Source organism: Neomonachus schauinslandi, chromosome 3 (assembly GCF_002201575.2).
Source record: "Neomonachus schauinslandi chromosome 3, ASM220157v2, whole genome shotgun sequence".
Classification (NCBI taxonomy): domain Eukaryota; kingdom Metazoa; phylum Chordata; class Mammalia; order Carnivora; family Phocidae; genus Neomonachus; species Neomonachus schauinslandi.
Genome location: NC_058405.1, coordinates 63,503,314 through 63,519,822, shown reverse-complemented (window position 1 = coordinate 63,519,822; position 16,509 = coordinate 63,503,314). Strand labels below are relative to the sequence as shown.

Below are 16,509 nucleotides of genomic sequence, written 5' to 3'. Positions count from 1 at the left end.
TGACTAGGCCACTGGAAGGTGGTGACCTGTGTCAAGGGAACAAAGTTGCATTTAAAGGAAGTATGTCAGCAGCACTGATTGAGAAAAAAACCAATTACTAGAGATAAAAGCAATGTTGGGCTTTATCTCCAGGTTAAGAATTCACTGGCCCAGAGCCTGCACGCTTTATGATTGCTCCCCTCTTCTCCTCTTTCCCCTCACGCTGTGTTACTCTAAAAAAATATGCCAGGGGGAAAAAGTTGATCGTTAGAGCAATTTTAATTTGCCTCAGATTGTTAGCAGCTCAGACAAAAATAATAGTAGCTGCGACTGTGTTTTCTCCTTAGAGTCAACTGTATTTATTCCCCAGTCTGAATACTCTGTTGAAGAAGATGTCGGTGAGCTGTTCATTCCCGTCAGGAGAAGGGGAGACGTGAGCCAGGAGCTGATGGTGGTCTGTTATACACAACAAGGTAGCTCGATTTACCAAAGAACTGAACTGTCCCCCCAAAGATGTATATGTAAGCCTCTTTGACATGTTGGAACCATAACATTATGCCTTGAGGGATATGCTTTATTATTACAGTTTTCATAAAGTACAAAAAAGCATTTATCCAGAAGTCTTCCTTCACTATTACTCCTCTGAGGAGAAAAAAGCAATTACTAGAGATAAGAGGGCCTGGAAGCACTGCTGTTACTTATCAAAACATATGTGATTCATGTGGTTACTTATTCTAATATTCAAAGCTGTTTGGAGTGCAAGAAATTGAAGTACCCTTCCCCCACCCAAACCCAATCACGTAGAAGAGGGTGTTTTTTTTAAAGGCGGGGTGGGGGGACAAAAAAATACATACCCAAGGAAAAGAAACTAATTTCAAAGTAGTTTAAAACTCTGAATTTCAAAATATTTCTTTTACTCATTGGGTAAGCCGCCTCTGAATTTCAAAATATTTCTTTTGCTCATTAGGTAATCCTCCTCTGAAAGGTGATTTTATGTAATACAAAATTAAAATTAATACATAATATTCATTAATATGCTAAGTATCTTTCTAAGAAACAGACTTTCTAAGAATGCAAAAGAGAATGTCATATAGGCAGTTGATACCTGAGCAGACATTCGTGAAAATTCCCATTAATGTATTTATATGAGTTGAAAGGCAATAAGGAATTGTGGTCTGAAACACAGACTTCAGGGTCCGCCTTGGGCTCTGGGTCCCAGAGCAAATGGTTTAACTTTGTAAGTCTCCAATGTGTAACCCCCAATAGAGTGTTGAGAGGATTAAGCGGGTAATGCATGTCAAGCACTTGGCACTTTGCCTGCACCCAGTAAGCGTTGGAATAGTAGGAGCTATTATTTTGTAATGTTGTGTTCTTCTGAAAGACCAGTAGCAGAAAGAGAAGAAAACACTTGAAATGTAATATTCTTTGTATGTTTGAGACCACTGTGAAGGGGACTCATGATGCTAAAATAGTATGTAGGCACTATTGCAATTTCCAGGGAGGTTCAAATATACAAATTGACCATGAAGATGTTGCATATGAAAATAATTATTTCTGGAAACACCCTTGTAACATGTTCTACATAAACACCATTTGGATTCTCTGTCCCCAGGCACGGCAGGCGGAACTGTGCCCACATCAGTGCTGTCCTATTCAGATTACATATCCAGGCCCGAGGACCACACCAGTGTCATCCGCTTTGACAAAGATGAGCGCGAGAAAATGTGTCGCATCATTGTTATTGATGACTCCTTGTATGAAGAGGAGGAAACATTCCATGTCCTTCTGAGCATGCCCATGGGTGGGAGGATTGGATCAGAGTTCCCAGGGGCTCAGGTTAAGATCGTCCCTGACAAAGACGATGGTAAGTACTAATTTAATTGAAAGTTATTCTTCCTACCAGGCAGACCAACATCAGGCACAAACTGTGACAGACAAATGAGAGTGTAAAAAAATTATAGCATGCGTGTTTTTTTATGTTTGGTTTTATAGTGTGATTAAGTTTCAAAGTTGGCTGCATCAGTTTGTCTTTCTTGATTTAATATTTTTAAAAGGCAAAAGTCACACTTACGTGTTTTTTTCTCTGTACAGTTTTCTTTTACAATGCCATTTACCATTAAATGATTAAACTTTTCCAATTTCATGAGGAAGAATCGAAGCAATTGTAATCACTTTATTTCCTTTTTGTTTGTTTTGTCTTGCTTTTAAAAGCTTATATTTGCAATGTTAATCTCAGTATTTGAACTTGTTTAACAAAGAAACCCATCCGACAGGACTGTTAAACAAATAACTAGAAAGATAATAAATGTATGGAAAATGAAATCCAACAGGCAGCTCCCTGCCGCAAAGAGGAGGAGGGTTTATCCTAGACCACTCTTTCTGAGGGAAACTCATTTACCATGAAATAATCCCGCTTTTGGAATAGAAAAAGGAGCAGAAGGGTCTTAATCTTCCCAGCTCAAGAAATAGTTTGTGCCTGATAGGGCACCTGGCTGGCTCAGTCGGAACAGCATGTGACTCTTGATCTTGGGGTTGTGAGTTAGAGCCCCACATTGGGTGTAGAGATTACTTAAAAAAATAAAACCTTAAGAAAAGAAAAAAAAAGAAATAGCTTATGCCTTGAGAAAAGAGAAGAATAAATGCAAAAGAACAAAAGACACAGACAACAGAAAACACTCTATTTGTTTCATCTGGCTAATCCTTATCCTTACCGTTTGCCTGACTTTCAAAGCCAGAAAGTCTCTTCAAGTAAGAGAGTTAGTTTCCTTCAGCCAAGTAGAATCTCCCACGTCCGTTATGTACTCCCCAACATTAGTATAGCTGACCTTAACTGCTATCACTTGACAAGAGGTCTTTCTGTTTCGCTGTTGAAAGTCATCTTAATACATCTATCATATACTTCTCTGCACAAATATCATTAAGAGAAATATGGAAATAAAAATGTCTTTTCCCTTTTTCCATGAATCAAAATGTCTCTAGGGTACGAATTTGCTACTTTAAGCCATTAATCTTCCTGCATTAGGGCAAAGCACTTTGGTTTGGAATCTTTGTTTTTTATTGAATCACTCAACTTCCACTAATGTCCTACTTTGGGCATGACATAGTGATTGACTGGACAGGAAAGTCTGAAGAATAATGTTTGGGCTTCTAGCTAGGGCAGTTGAGTTAACAGTGATCCAGTTCACCAAGCTAGGGAGAACAGGAAAAGGATGGGTTTAGGGATGAAACAATGAGTTCATTTAGAACATGTTAGTTTGAAGAGCCTGCATGGTTTCAAAGTGCTGGACATGGGGTAGGAGAATGGAGATATGGGTCTGGAGATTAGGACAGACATAGTTGTACACTAGAGACGTTGTTGCTTGTTATCTCCGTTGATAATAATAAAATCATGGGAGAATATATAATGGCTTTAGAAGACATGCAAAAGTAGCCCTCATATGATTTATAATATGGGCATATTCTATTCAGTTCTCTTATTTTAAAGAACAGAGTGCATTCCATGAATGCTAAGGATACAATACGAAATGATGAAGAGGAAGGTAGTCATTATAAGGGTATGAAATCCCAGTAAAGAAAGTGCTAGGAAGAATCTAAGAATCAAACACATTTCCGTGTCTAACTGCTGTAAAGCATTATAAATTGGTATTATCTCTCATGCAACAAGCTAGGTCATTACCTTAATTTTTCTTGCTTGTCCAAAATTTTTAACAAGTCTATTCGAGGGATTTTTTTTCAACATGTAAATATTTCACTTACTTTTTTTAAATGATATGAAAGAGAAACCCAAAGCTTATGTAAGAGGAGTTTGCTTTGTGATCTTTGTTGGAATACTTCATATCTTACTAGCTGTCTGGTCAGATTTTATTCATGTCTCTAACTCTCCATCAGTAAAATGGGGATACTAATTTTACCTATACTTTTTTCATTTTAGAAGTTGACATCTTGTAAGTGTGTTTTGCCTGTCACATACATAGTTTATAAATGAAAACAATACTGCTAGCCAAAAAGAACTTTCATCATGGAGAGAGAAAAGAATGCTGGTTTAATGGGGAGAAAGTCAAATTTCACGCATGCACAGTAATACCGATACAAACAGTTGTCTCTTCTGAACACTTATCGTGTACCAAGAACTTTACATGAATTATCCAGTTAAATCTCAAAACCACTCCAGGAATAGATAGGTCTCCTCCCCTTGGCCGATGGAAAAACTGGACTCAGGCTAAGAAAATTGCTTAGGACCACACAGATGTAAAGTGTTGGATATATGTCTTAAATTTAGGTCTATTTCACTCAGATTTGATGTGCTTCATCACTAGGCTGTAATGAATCCTGAAACTCATCAAGGGAATTAAAATATAAGTAACACCTAATGACATAACTGAAGGGAGGCAATTGTCATAGAATCTAGAAAAGAATAAATGTAGGTCCACACTGGTAGGGAGGGGAAACGTATTGTTTCTGAGGAAAGCCAACCTTTCAGTCACTAAAAGTTATGTAATTGGAGTAGGGAAAATGTTCAAGGCTGTTACATATCTGGATGAAATATTCCTCCTGACTTTCCAACACTCTTTGCTCTGATAGTGTATCTGTTTCTGTGATAATGGGTACACTAGATGACAAATCATCCATCCATTCCCTGACTAATAAGAAATAAATTCTTTGTAACTTTGTAACTCAGAGCAATCGGAATTTTAAAAAGTGAATTGATTCTCCAAAGCTAGATTATTCCTCAATGAAGCGAAGAGATGTTGTTTCTGTGCCTGCATAGGAGAAGATCAAGACCTGGACCACAAGTGACTCTTTTCAGGTCCCAGTATCAGAAGATCTCACCCAGGACCAAGGGTTTTCTCTGTGCACACTCTCAGTGATATGAGAGTAGAACAGGGGCTCAAAGTGCAGAAACACAACCTGGCCAAATCTGTATTGAATCTTTAAGAAACAGCTGAAGCCTTCATTGTGTTTGGAAGAGACTTTCACATGAGCTACACACTGACATAAGAATAATGCTGTCATTTTGTGCGGCTTTAAACGTCCTCCATCACTGTCCTCAGTCCTCAGTACTTCAGTAACGGTTATGGCCTCTGTTCATTGGGAAGAGTATTAAGTCGGGGCTAACAGTATTTCACTAATCTTCGCTGTCCGTCTGTGGAAGTTAATTAAGGAACATTCAAACTGAATCCATTTTCTCCTTTTGTGCAACAACACTCAGGGGTTTTAGCTAAAGTGGCTGGCTTCCTCAACCACCCTGGACAAATTACCATTCTAGATATGAGCCGCTGGGACACGTAAAAGGCAGCATGGTGAGACCTATGGTAAATGTAACTCAATTGAGTGCCATTCAGAAGCTTACTGACATCGGAAAAGCTTTCTCAACTGCAGGACTGCTTTAGAGAAGAAAAACATTTCTAATACTAGAAAAATACATTGTGGTATGGTGTGTGGGTGAAATATGTTTTGTTCATTTGTGCCGAGCTGAAAGGCCTGGTCACCATCTTTTTTCTTCTTTAATACCGTTATTTGCATTAGGGTAAACTCCAATTAAGCAAAGGCATGCCAGTCATTGGAAGGAACGGCCAAATTCAATTAAAGTAACAGCGTAACAAAAAACAAAGTTACATTCTGATTTAGTGTGCTTGAGTTAGAATGATATTAAAAATCAAGGTATGGGAAAATGAGTCTCTAGCTGCTTAGAATATTAATTCATTGCAGCCATTAGCAGACTATTTAAAATAGTTGGTGATGCTAACTAAGGATTTAGTGAATGCCAATGGATGTTCAGTGAGTGAAAGATATTGTCAGAGTGCACTGGATGATAAAGATTATGCCAGGTTTTCCGCATGGCTAGGATTCTAGATATAATGATGTAGATATTCTACACTTGGAAAACAACAATAACATAAAACAATATATGAAATATCCTGCCATCTAAAAAAAATTGATTCACACATACCATACACACACAGAGCAAATATTTGTTGTGCATTTACAAAGTGTAATAGGCGGAGGCTACAGAGACATTTAAGACATAGGCCAGAATCTCACAACGTGTACAGTCTGTTTGGGAGAAAAAAAAAACTAAGTGCATAGAAGGTTAAATGAGAATCATTCATTTCAATCATAATTTGAGACGGTAAAAGGGAGACTAAGAAGGCAGAGTGGGATTAAAAGCAATTGCATGATCACTTTGTGAGTCAGAGGAGGAAAAGAGGAGAGCTTCACAGGCAGCAAGGATTCAGGTAAATGGAGAACAGAGCAAAATATTCCAAGATTACATGAGTGAACACTTGAGGGAGGGCAGAGCTCTGGGAGCAGTGGACAATCTAGTTGGGCCAGGTTGCCTTTCTGAGAAAGGTTGAGTGCTCAAGTCCTTCAGTTAACTCTTGGCCCTGGGCTGTAGATAGACTTTGCTATTCTCTAGTCAAGGAGTCTTGACCAATCCACTTTTCTTCTCGGGTCTGTTTTCCTCATTTGAAACATGAGCATATTATCACCTGAATTTCTTACCTTTCACAATTTTTGTGAGGACCGAACATGATCTGTATGGAAGCACTTTAAAAACCTAGCTAAAGAAAAGAAAGGTGGGCATGATGAACAGTAGAGTCTGAGAAAGAGATTAAAGCATATCGTGGGTGCCATTGAATGTGATAAGGAGTTCCGAATTTATTGGGTAGGGAGCACCCAGAAGTGTTTGAACAAGAGAGTGCAATAATCAGAGCTGTATTGGGAGGTTATTAATTAGATAGCCGTGGAAGTGAACAGGATTGGAACCAAAAGTGTAGAGTGAGACAATGAGACTGGCAAGGAAACAACCTATTGCTAAAAATACCTGCTTGGATCTCATGCAGGTAAGAGGGAGGAGGGGAATTTAAAAAATATGTTTCTAAAAAACCTGCTTGACTGGTTCAAAGAAGGGAGGTACCATTCATTATGGGAGGCGAGGAAACCAGCCAAGGGAAAGGAGATTGGAAGAAGGTGAGAAATTCTATTTAAACACACCAAGTTCAAGTTAGCTATGGCTTCACGCCAGTGAAACTGGGCAGTAGGCCCCCATAAATATGGAACTGACTAAGCTGGAGTTAGGGATTTGTGTTACATACACAGTTGCACACCTGATGGTGACAATTGAAATCAGTAGGATTCACGAGAAAGAGAGGAGAAGGTAAAAGGGTAAATCACTATGCAGTACAATTTCACATATATTTCAGTAAGTTAAGTGTGTAAAGTAGAATAGTTAAAGGTTACTAGAATATATATCTACTAAATATTAATGTACAGACTTGGGGGCGTTAGTTGCAAATAAATCATTAAGTATCACTTGTTACATAGCAAGAAAATTGTGGGAATATGCAAAACAAAGCACATTATTGGACTTGCCAAACAATAAGTACACTTTTAGGCCATTTAAACTGGTTTTAAATGTTGCCTCTTTTTAAATTAACTTAACAACGGGGCATCTGGGTGGCTCAATTTGGTTACGCGTCCGACTCTTGGTTTCAGCTCAGGTCATGATCACAGGGTTGTGAGATCGAGCCCTGTGTCTGGCTCCACATTCACAGGGAGTCTGCTTGAAGATTCTCTCTTTCTGCCCCTCCTCCCCTCTAAAATAAATAAATCAATCTTTAAAAAAAATAAAATAACTAACAGTAAAATAGTGTGGTTTAGTTCCCTCATCTTATACAACTTCTCAGTTAAATTTAAGCCATTTTATGGTAAAAAGTTACTTCGTACTATTTTTTGAAATTATAATGGTTTCGGGGGGGTGTGCAAAATTAGAGGCTTAATTCATTATTAACAAACTCATGAGTGGGAGAGGGTAAGAAAAAGAGCATTTGTGAATGTGAATGAGTGGGTCAGTCACTAAATCTGAGTAGGAAGGTCCAGAGAAGTGAGACTTCCCAGGTTTGACCTTTGAGAGGACCCCCATTCCCGGTCCTGTCTGCCTAATTGTCAGCCTGGCTGGCCCCAGTGCCCAGCAGGCCAGCTGTAAACAGGGAGCCACTCCGCAGTAGGCTGAGGTGCAGGGGCATGTATTACCATAAGGCAAATGAGCTCGAGCCCGAAGGGAGTTCATTAACAATAGGAGTACATTGGACTCAACTGGTTATGGTCAGGAGCTCTAAAGGACCTTGCCGCTCCGCTGCTGTGAACTCCCTTGGCCTCCTGAAAACTGTTGACACGGTGCACTGCTCGCCGCAGGAAAGGCACGGAGAGCTTTGTTCCACTCTGCGCACGCACACTTGGCAAGCAGCCACCTGAATCTCTCCTGCTAGACGCATGAAAGCATTCACCGCCGCCACCAGAAGAGACAGAGGCACCAGAGCTCTTTAGGAGACCAGCTAACAATTTCGTATAATTTACACTGAAGAATGACCTTGTGGCCCCCAAGAAAGTGAGCACGGGGAACCGGGGCCAGGACACAGGGCCAGTCGACCCAGAAATAAACTCTCACATTCATGGGGTGTAAATTTGCAGGCATGTCGTTGGCTAGGGTGGTTCTAAGACATTAAGCTTGTGATACCGAGTAGGACCATACTGTTCACAAGATGAAATTAACTCATGTCTTTCTTTCTTAGGGCTTCATAGATATCAAATATGTCCTAAAATAATCACTGACACGAGCATCTTCTTCGGTGTGCTAAGCCTTTTGCTTGAATTATGTCGTTTCACACAAGGACACACAAACTACAGGCAAGGTGTTATGATGCCTCAGTGTCCTCATTTGTGAGTGGTTAGGTAACTTGTTCAGGGTCACATAGCTGGTAAGCATTGAGCTAGGAGGACCAGAGGGACCATGGCACTAACCACTAGGCTGGCTTCTGATTGATTCTACGCTGTTCTACTCAAAGATAGTAGGAGGTATCCTGATAGAGAACTTGACAAGATGAAACAAGCTATATACTTTTATATGCATATAGCACCCGAGAATCCTAGAATAATTAAAATGCTGACAGTTATAGGCTTTAGGCGTGAACTCTGTACATAAACTATTCAGGTTCACCTTTTACCAATTTGAATTCCAAGGATCATTAGGAAAGCATAGTAGTACCTTCTGGTACTTCAGCTGGACGAGGAGCAGCATTGATTTTTCCCCATCATTTAGCAATCTGCCCACTTCCGGAAGGATCGGGTTTGGGCTCTCTTGTAAAATCCTTATGGGTGAATGCCGTCTCGTGTTTGTTTTGTCTTGTTCATGGTAACACTAAATGCCTGACTCTCATCTCTTCCACACAGGAGAGTGGGTGCTGGCCATGTAATACCATCTTGTAGACATCAAATGTTACGTATTGCTGATTTATTATCACTAAAACCCTGGAAGTAGGTCACTAAACCTTTGTAGAAACCTCGAGATCTCAGTCACAGACGAATTCCATTTTAGCGCTAAAAATCACATAAATCTGAGAAGTGACTTCTCACATACTAGACTTACAGATTTTTGTGAGGTTAAAATTATTAAAAGAGGTATTACAGTAAAACAATAAAAACATAAGAGGCTGAGTAATTAGAAAAGATCTCTTAATAAATGCAATTGTTAGCATCAGAAATTGCGAATTATTCTCCAGAAACAGAGGTCTGGTGCCTCCTCTTGTTGAAATCATAACACACAAAGAAAATGCCAATAAGCCCAAAGCTACAACTTGGCTGAAGGCAGAACTTCAAAGCTGTGACCCGCACGTCCCATGATGTAAAGAGAGGCCAGAGTCTGTGAAATACAATGAACTTACACAGGCATGATGATTCATTCACTAAGTCCAAACAAGACGTATGTACCTGTGGTCTGTTGTGGAAAACACGCTCTTCATAAATTCCATTATTAAATGGACAACAGCGTCTCCTTTTATGGCATTAGAAGGAAAAAGTAAGGAAAAAAGTTTGGAATATATGTACTATTTTCTGACACTGTTGATCTACTGGTTCGTTGGTCAGTGTAGAAATGTGACTCTTATTCATTTGCTTCTTTATAAACCCTGCCAGCACCCAGAAGCAGGTCTCCTGGAATTAGGGCTCCCTACTGGGTGGCCAGGTCCTCTGTGCACCTTCCTTTCTCTCTATGGATACATGTTACCTTTCACAGGATTCATATGGGTTTTATGAATTCCCTAAGCAGCAGGTCTTCGTTCGGTCTTACTGAAGCAGACATTTGGATCTTTTTTCTCCCATTATTCCTATAAATCCTATACATACCTTTCTTGTAATTGGCCTTAAATCTTCCTTTAAATGCTATAGAGAACCTTGTTACTGACCTAGAGAGATACAAAATTGCCTGGTAAAGAATATGGGTAATATCATTTGATAAAACTAGTGACCTATATCATTATTATATCAAATAATCACAATAATAATCTATATTGGGAATCTAAAATGTAGTAAAACTAAAAATACCTCTTTTCTTTAGACCATTTGAAGCACTTAAAATTTGTCCTGTCCTCACTTCACATATTTATTACACCTTACTAAGCGCTGGGCACTCTCCAAAGCACTGAGGACACAGCGGTGAACAAGATGGGCCCAATCTACAGGGGCAAACAGATTCAACATGGCGAACAGTAAGACCAGGCTCCCCATGTAATGGGAGTTTTCAAAGGAGCGTCCAGTGTGGCCTCGGTTCCGGAAAGGCCAGGTCTCCTCCACACAAAGAACTGCGAAGACTGAGTCATGCGAGTTGGCAGCTCACAAACTGATGTGCATTGTCACATGTCCCCTTAAGCTGTGACAGTCTCTCAATTGTGAAGACAACTGCACAGTTTGGAATGAGGCAAGTCACAGTCCAGATCGGCAGTCGCCGAGTTTAAACAAAGTCTTATGAAAAGAAATTAAATGGTTGGTAGAGCTTTATTAGCTAGTACTTTTTTAAAAAGTCGGAATAGTCAGAATATAGGCGTTGTGAGAGAAAAAGAGCTCTCTTTTTACACCTACCCGGGCTGCAATATATCTCAGCTTCAATTTCCCTGAGGGTGTTTCCCAAACAGTCTGTGTCACACTCCCAGGAAGTACACCACAACGCCAAAGCTCTGTGCTCAAAATGCCAGTAAGAAGCTCATTCTTTTCTCCTCCTCCTCCTCCTCCTCCTCCTCCATCTTCTTCTTCTAGAATCACACCTATTTAGAGAGATGATTTTCAAGACCACACTCATTGCCAGGGAAAGCTTGAAAAAGCCAAAGCCAGAGGGTTCTTCACATTCTCACTGCTGCAAGGGGGTATCCTATACATACAAGATATGATGCACCTTGCAGGCCGAGGGTGCATGGTGTATAGCTCAGTGAACCGGTGAGATGCTGTCTACACTGTGCATCAGGGTTGAAAGAGACACAGAATTTTAAACCCACTTTCCAGAGGATCTCTGTCTTCCTACCGAATCTAACTAGCATGTTTTAACTGACACTGGTCCAGAATGCATCTTTTGAAGTTCTTTAAAATGTCAGTATGTCTAAATACCAGTGTTACTGGATCCAGTTCAATGTACTGAGGGGACAAATAAACTACCAGCAGGAGAAGATGTTTGATTAATTCTCTGAGGAGAGCTTCATTACTTTGTTCAAAACACTGCATCCCTTGACATTTCTGTGAAGAGGGAAACTCCATCAAACCCTTGTGTTATAATTATGGAAAACCCAATAATTTACTTATGCATGCATCTTCTTTTTCTTTTTAATCAGTAAAGGGGAAGTATGTTACCGTGGGTCTAGTGACTTAACTTCTGAAAGAAATCAAAGCAAATTGGGAAAACACAAACAAAACAGAGTAGGGCAGGTGGTTCTTGCTCTAACCTGGCTTTTCTCCTGTATTCCTAATCTTGGTAAGCAATTCTACCAATGCTAGACCCCTTTCTCTCACTTCCCACCCCAAATCCCTAATTCTGCCTCTTTTATATCTTTTTTTTTAATGAGAACCTCTTTTTTTTTTTTTTTAAAGATTTTGTTTATTTATTTGACAGAGACACAGCGAGAGAGGGAACACAAGCAGGGGGAGTGGGAGAGGGAGAAGCAGGCTTCCCGCGGAGCAGGGAGCCCGATGCGGGGCTCGATCCCAGGACCCTGGGATCATGACCTGAACCGAAGGCAGACGCTTAACGACTGAGCCACCCAGGCGCCCCTGCCTCTTTTATATCTTTGAATACCATATCCTTACTCTCTTTGCCGTCGGAACTGCCACCACATCTTCCAGCCAGCTTCATACTTTGCTCAGATCCCTGCAGTTGCTGTTAACTAGTCTCTCTGCTTCCAGTTTGCCCACCCCCAGCCTATCCATCCTCCACACCCCCTAAACACTCATTTTATCACGGCCTTCCACTTCTTAAAACTGAGCACACCTTGGGGCGCCAGTGGCTCGGTCGGTTATGCATCTGACTCTTAATTTCTGCTCACGTCATGATCTCAGGGTCGTGAGATGGAGCCCCACACCCAGCGCAGAGCCTTCTTAAGATTCTCTCTCCTCACTCTGCTCTCTCCCCCACTCATGCGCATGCACAGGCTCTCTCTCTCAAAAAAACCAAAACAAAACACAACTGACTATACCTCTCACATGACAACTTCTAGGCCCCTTAGCTTGGCACCCAAGGTCCTGTGTGACCTGGCCATTTCTTTCTGTTTTTCTTCTTCCCCCACCTCCTCACCCTGGGCAGCGTTCCAAACATGCCAAATGCTCTGCAGTCCCCAGATGTGTGAAGCTCTATGTTGCTGCTTCTGCTGGGGACATCCTCCCACTCCACCTCCTCATGCTCTCCTGTATAACTCACATCAGTGCCGCAAAATCCAGCTGCTAATAAGATTAATGATTTACAGGCACCGCGTGGCACTTACTATGTGCAGGTAATGTGCTGAGCACTTAATGGCCATTTTCTTATTTTGTCCTTTAAGAGGAAACACCCACAATTAAGGAACAAGGGAGAGATGAGAGAATAACCAGAGGAGAGTGGTATTATAGAAGGAAAAGGATAAAGAGATTCAGGAAGACAGGTATGGTCCACAGTGTTACATTCTGCGGAGAGAGAAAAAAACACAGGTTCGCAGTATGCAGTTGGATTTAGCAAAGAATAGGGCACCAGCCAAGTTGGAGAGAGGATTTCCAGATGCTTTGGAAGATGAAGCCAATGACCAATAAGTTTTGATGTTAATGGGAGCTGAAAAAGATAATGGATAGTCTTTTAAAGTTATTATTCAAGGGAAAGGAAGAAAGGAAAAACTTTCCGATCAAATAGTGATGCTTGTGGCTGTGAACGAAGGTGTGGTAGTATTGAGGGAAAGATTATTTATGATAATCTTAAATTGGGAAGAATGAACAAGGAGATAGATACAATTTGTAACATGAATAATTAGCAAGATCAGGTAGCACAGTTCAAGCAATTAGAATTGCTTCATGTGTGGAAACTCTATGCCTGGGAAGCCATACTGCCTGGGGTCTAATCCTGGCTCTGTCTAAGGAGATATATCACCTGTCAAGACCCAGTTTCTGGGATGCCTGGGTGGCTCAGTCGTTAGGCATCTGCCTTCGGCTCAGGGCATGATCCCAGGGTCCTGGGATCGAGCCCCGCATCAGGCTCCCTGCTCCGCAGGAAGCCTGCTTCTCCCTCTCCCCATCCCCCTGCTTGTGTTCCTGCTCTCGCTCTCTCTCTCTCTGTCAAATAAATAAAATCTTAAAAAAAAAAAGACCCAGTTTCCTCATGATAACACCTATCTTATAAGGCTGTCATGAAGAATAAATAAGTTAATGTATGTAAAGTACTTAGAACACCAGTATGTTTAGTTAGCATTATTATTATTGTCAAGACAACAGTGCAATAGGGTATTTACTTTCTGTTTCAACTACTGGACCAGGAACTCTTCAAAGACAAGGGCTGTGTCTCCATCGGTATGGCCAGCATGGATCATGGCGCTTAGCCCATAATAGGTGTTCAATAAATATGTGATAAATAAATGGATGAATGCCTAGAGATAGCAGGCTGACCAGGGCTACTTACTATTTTTTTCTAATATGAAAAAAAGGCAAAACAGAGTAGAGCTCTGTTTATCCAAAAAAAAAAAAAATACATTTCATGTGTTTACAAAATGCTAAAACAAAAACAAAATGTGTACATTTTAAGAACAAAATGGGTACCTTTTAGCTCACTTGAATTTTTGAGGTCCTTCTCTGACAACCAATGTCAGTCTCCCACCTAAAGGTTGAAAAGAGGCATTGCCATTGCCTCCCCGGACAACTCTGTCCGCTCCAGTTTCTGTTCAACTGTTAGATTATAGATGCTCAGCAGCTTCTTAGTGACACTATATTTATCTGAATGCTAACGGTCTTGAATTGGCTTTTAAGTTTCCCTATATAAGCCATTTATTTAGCTGCCCAGTTCCATTACTGACCTCCTCTCTGAGCTACCCTTTAACCACTAAGATCACACGTCTCAGCCACAACTGTTCCTGAATCCCAACCCAAGTTGTATGGAGACACACCCTAGGAAGTGATATGGCTTTATTTTATTTTATTTTTGAGAGAGAGTGTGTGTGCACAAGCAGGGGGAGAGGGAAAGAGAGAATCCTAAGCAGACTCACCACTGAGCACGTAGCCCGACACAGGGCTCAATCTCATCACCTGAGATCATGACCTGAGCCAAAATCAAGAGTCGGACGCTCAACCAACTGAGCCACCCAGGCGCCCCTGTGGCTTTATTTTTTAATTTTACTTCTTTAAAAAATTAGTTTTTGATTCTTTATAAATTAAAACAGAGCACAAGTTTGAATGATTAAACAAGGTGCTATCTTAGGAGGTCCTGTATGTTACTGAGTACATTTTATCTGAATGTAAGAAGTCACACAAAAAATCATAATGTCTACATTTTTATCATCTTGGTTTAGGGTTTATCCTTAGTTTGCAAACCATTTCTGAGACAAGAGTGGTCTTCTAAGTATTTTTCCTTGAGGGGAAGCAACTATTTTCTCTTCAATAAAGAATGCAGGAAGTGAGCATGAACAGGTTGCGTGAATGTTAAATGAGAGAAATCGCTGCCAACTAGTATCATATTGACAAGGAAAACACCAGTCTCCAAGAAGGGCAAGAAGAATGTGCACAGACCTGAAAGCTTGGTGATATGACTTCACACAGACCCACCTGGATTACCCCCATATTGTAGACCAGAAAGCCAAGAACCAAAGAGGCTGACTTTGCCAATGTCAGGCATTTCAGAAGTGCCTGAAAAGAGACTAGCACCCATGGTTTGTGGAACAGTTGGGTGCGTTTTTCCCCCACCCAAACACAAAAGGATGGAAGACTCTTGGGACCCCTTTCATGTACTACACTAGAAGTGATGGAGCAAAGGCAAAGCTGCTAGTGTGCTGTACTTACAAGGAGGAACAAGGAAGAAGGATCCTTACAATAAAGGAGCACATTCCTCTCAGCTTGAAATGGAGTCGTTTCGGCTGTTTATTCTGGAGTCCCTTCCTTTGCCGCCTGTGGTCATGTTTCAAGTGTCAATTGTTGAGTAGTCTGTGGTCAAGGTTATTTATTTTTCAAGTGTCAACCCCATGCTTTTATTCCTGAGACCGCACACAGATTGTGTTTGACATTATGTTGGTCATAATCTTTCTTCGTTCAGCTGTTGGGATTCCCACATAAATCACCCTGATGTCAGAATCTCCATTGATTCTGAAATCTTGCTTGTAAAGTTCACTTTAGTCAGTAGGAATAAAAATGTACACGTTTGCCTTCTGATTGGTGGTTTTTGGAGCAGTAACAATTTTAGAGGTATGGGGAGTTTGAGCCTAAAGTGAGACCTCATTTTCTTCCCCTCCTATGATGATACATATATATTATTTTGATGAAGAAATTTATCGTCACAACTGAAGAATAATGAGCTCTAATATTCTAGTTTTCTCTTACGTAGACCATTGTGTTCCTCTCTTGTCACTCAAGGAGACTCTTATTACGCATCTTTAAAGAAAATACTCTAAAAATGTTCACCTCTCCAGGTATTTAATTGTGTTCAGAGAAAGAAGAAATAGGATTCTAGACATTCTCATGTGACTGGCAGAGGCAGACACTCAGTAAATGTGGCAATTGTTTTGTTATATTACTGTGACAGTAACTATAATATTAATTGGTGTATTCTCCCTCATAAGAGGAGCTTTGGAGCCAAAGTGATTACTTTGGATAAGAAACTCTGGAAGCAGTGATTCCTCCCCGCTTATGTCTCCACACATTTTTTGATGACCCCCTGCTATGCCGGGCTGCATGCTTCTCCTTGGAGTTTACAGATGAACAATACACGGTTTCTGCCTTTGGGAAGATCTAATGAGGGACACGAATGAGTGGATGAGTCGTTTGAATATAGCGCGTCAGGTGCAGTGTGAGCAGTGTTGGGGGCAGGACTGGCTTGGCAGCTGTCAGCAGGGAGTAGGTTATATAGAAGAAAGGAAAGACAAATTTTGCAGGGCCTTGGGACTCAGAGATAATGGTTTCTTTGAAGGTGAAGTAAGAGCTCAGTTCCCTCGGGAGTGTACTCATCCACAACACTGTGAAATACCACAGCAAGTCGGTAAAGATGCCAGAAAC

General features: G+C 40.7%; 1 protein-coding gene across 1 annotated transcript in view; it reads left to right on the top strand.

Moving 5' to 3' along the window:
• Positions 1 to 16,509, top strand: part of FREM2 (FRAS1 related extracellular matrix 2) — a 156,377-nt gene that overhangs the window by 93,942 nt on the left and 45,926 nt on the right. The window contains exons 5-6 of the mRNA XM_021678306.1: positions 327 to 452; positions 1,592 to 1,843. Of these exons, the coding sequence (XP_021533981.1) occupies positions 327 to 452; positions 1,592 to 1,843 (378 nt within the window). The remainder of the gene's footprint in view (positions 1 to 326; positions 453 to 1,591; positions 1,844 to 16,509) is intronic.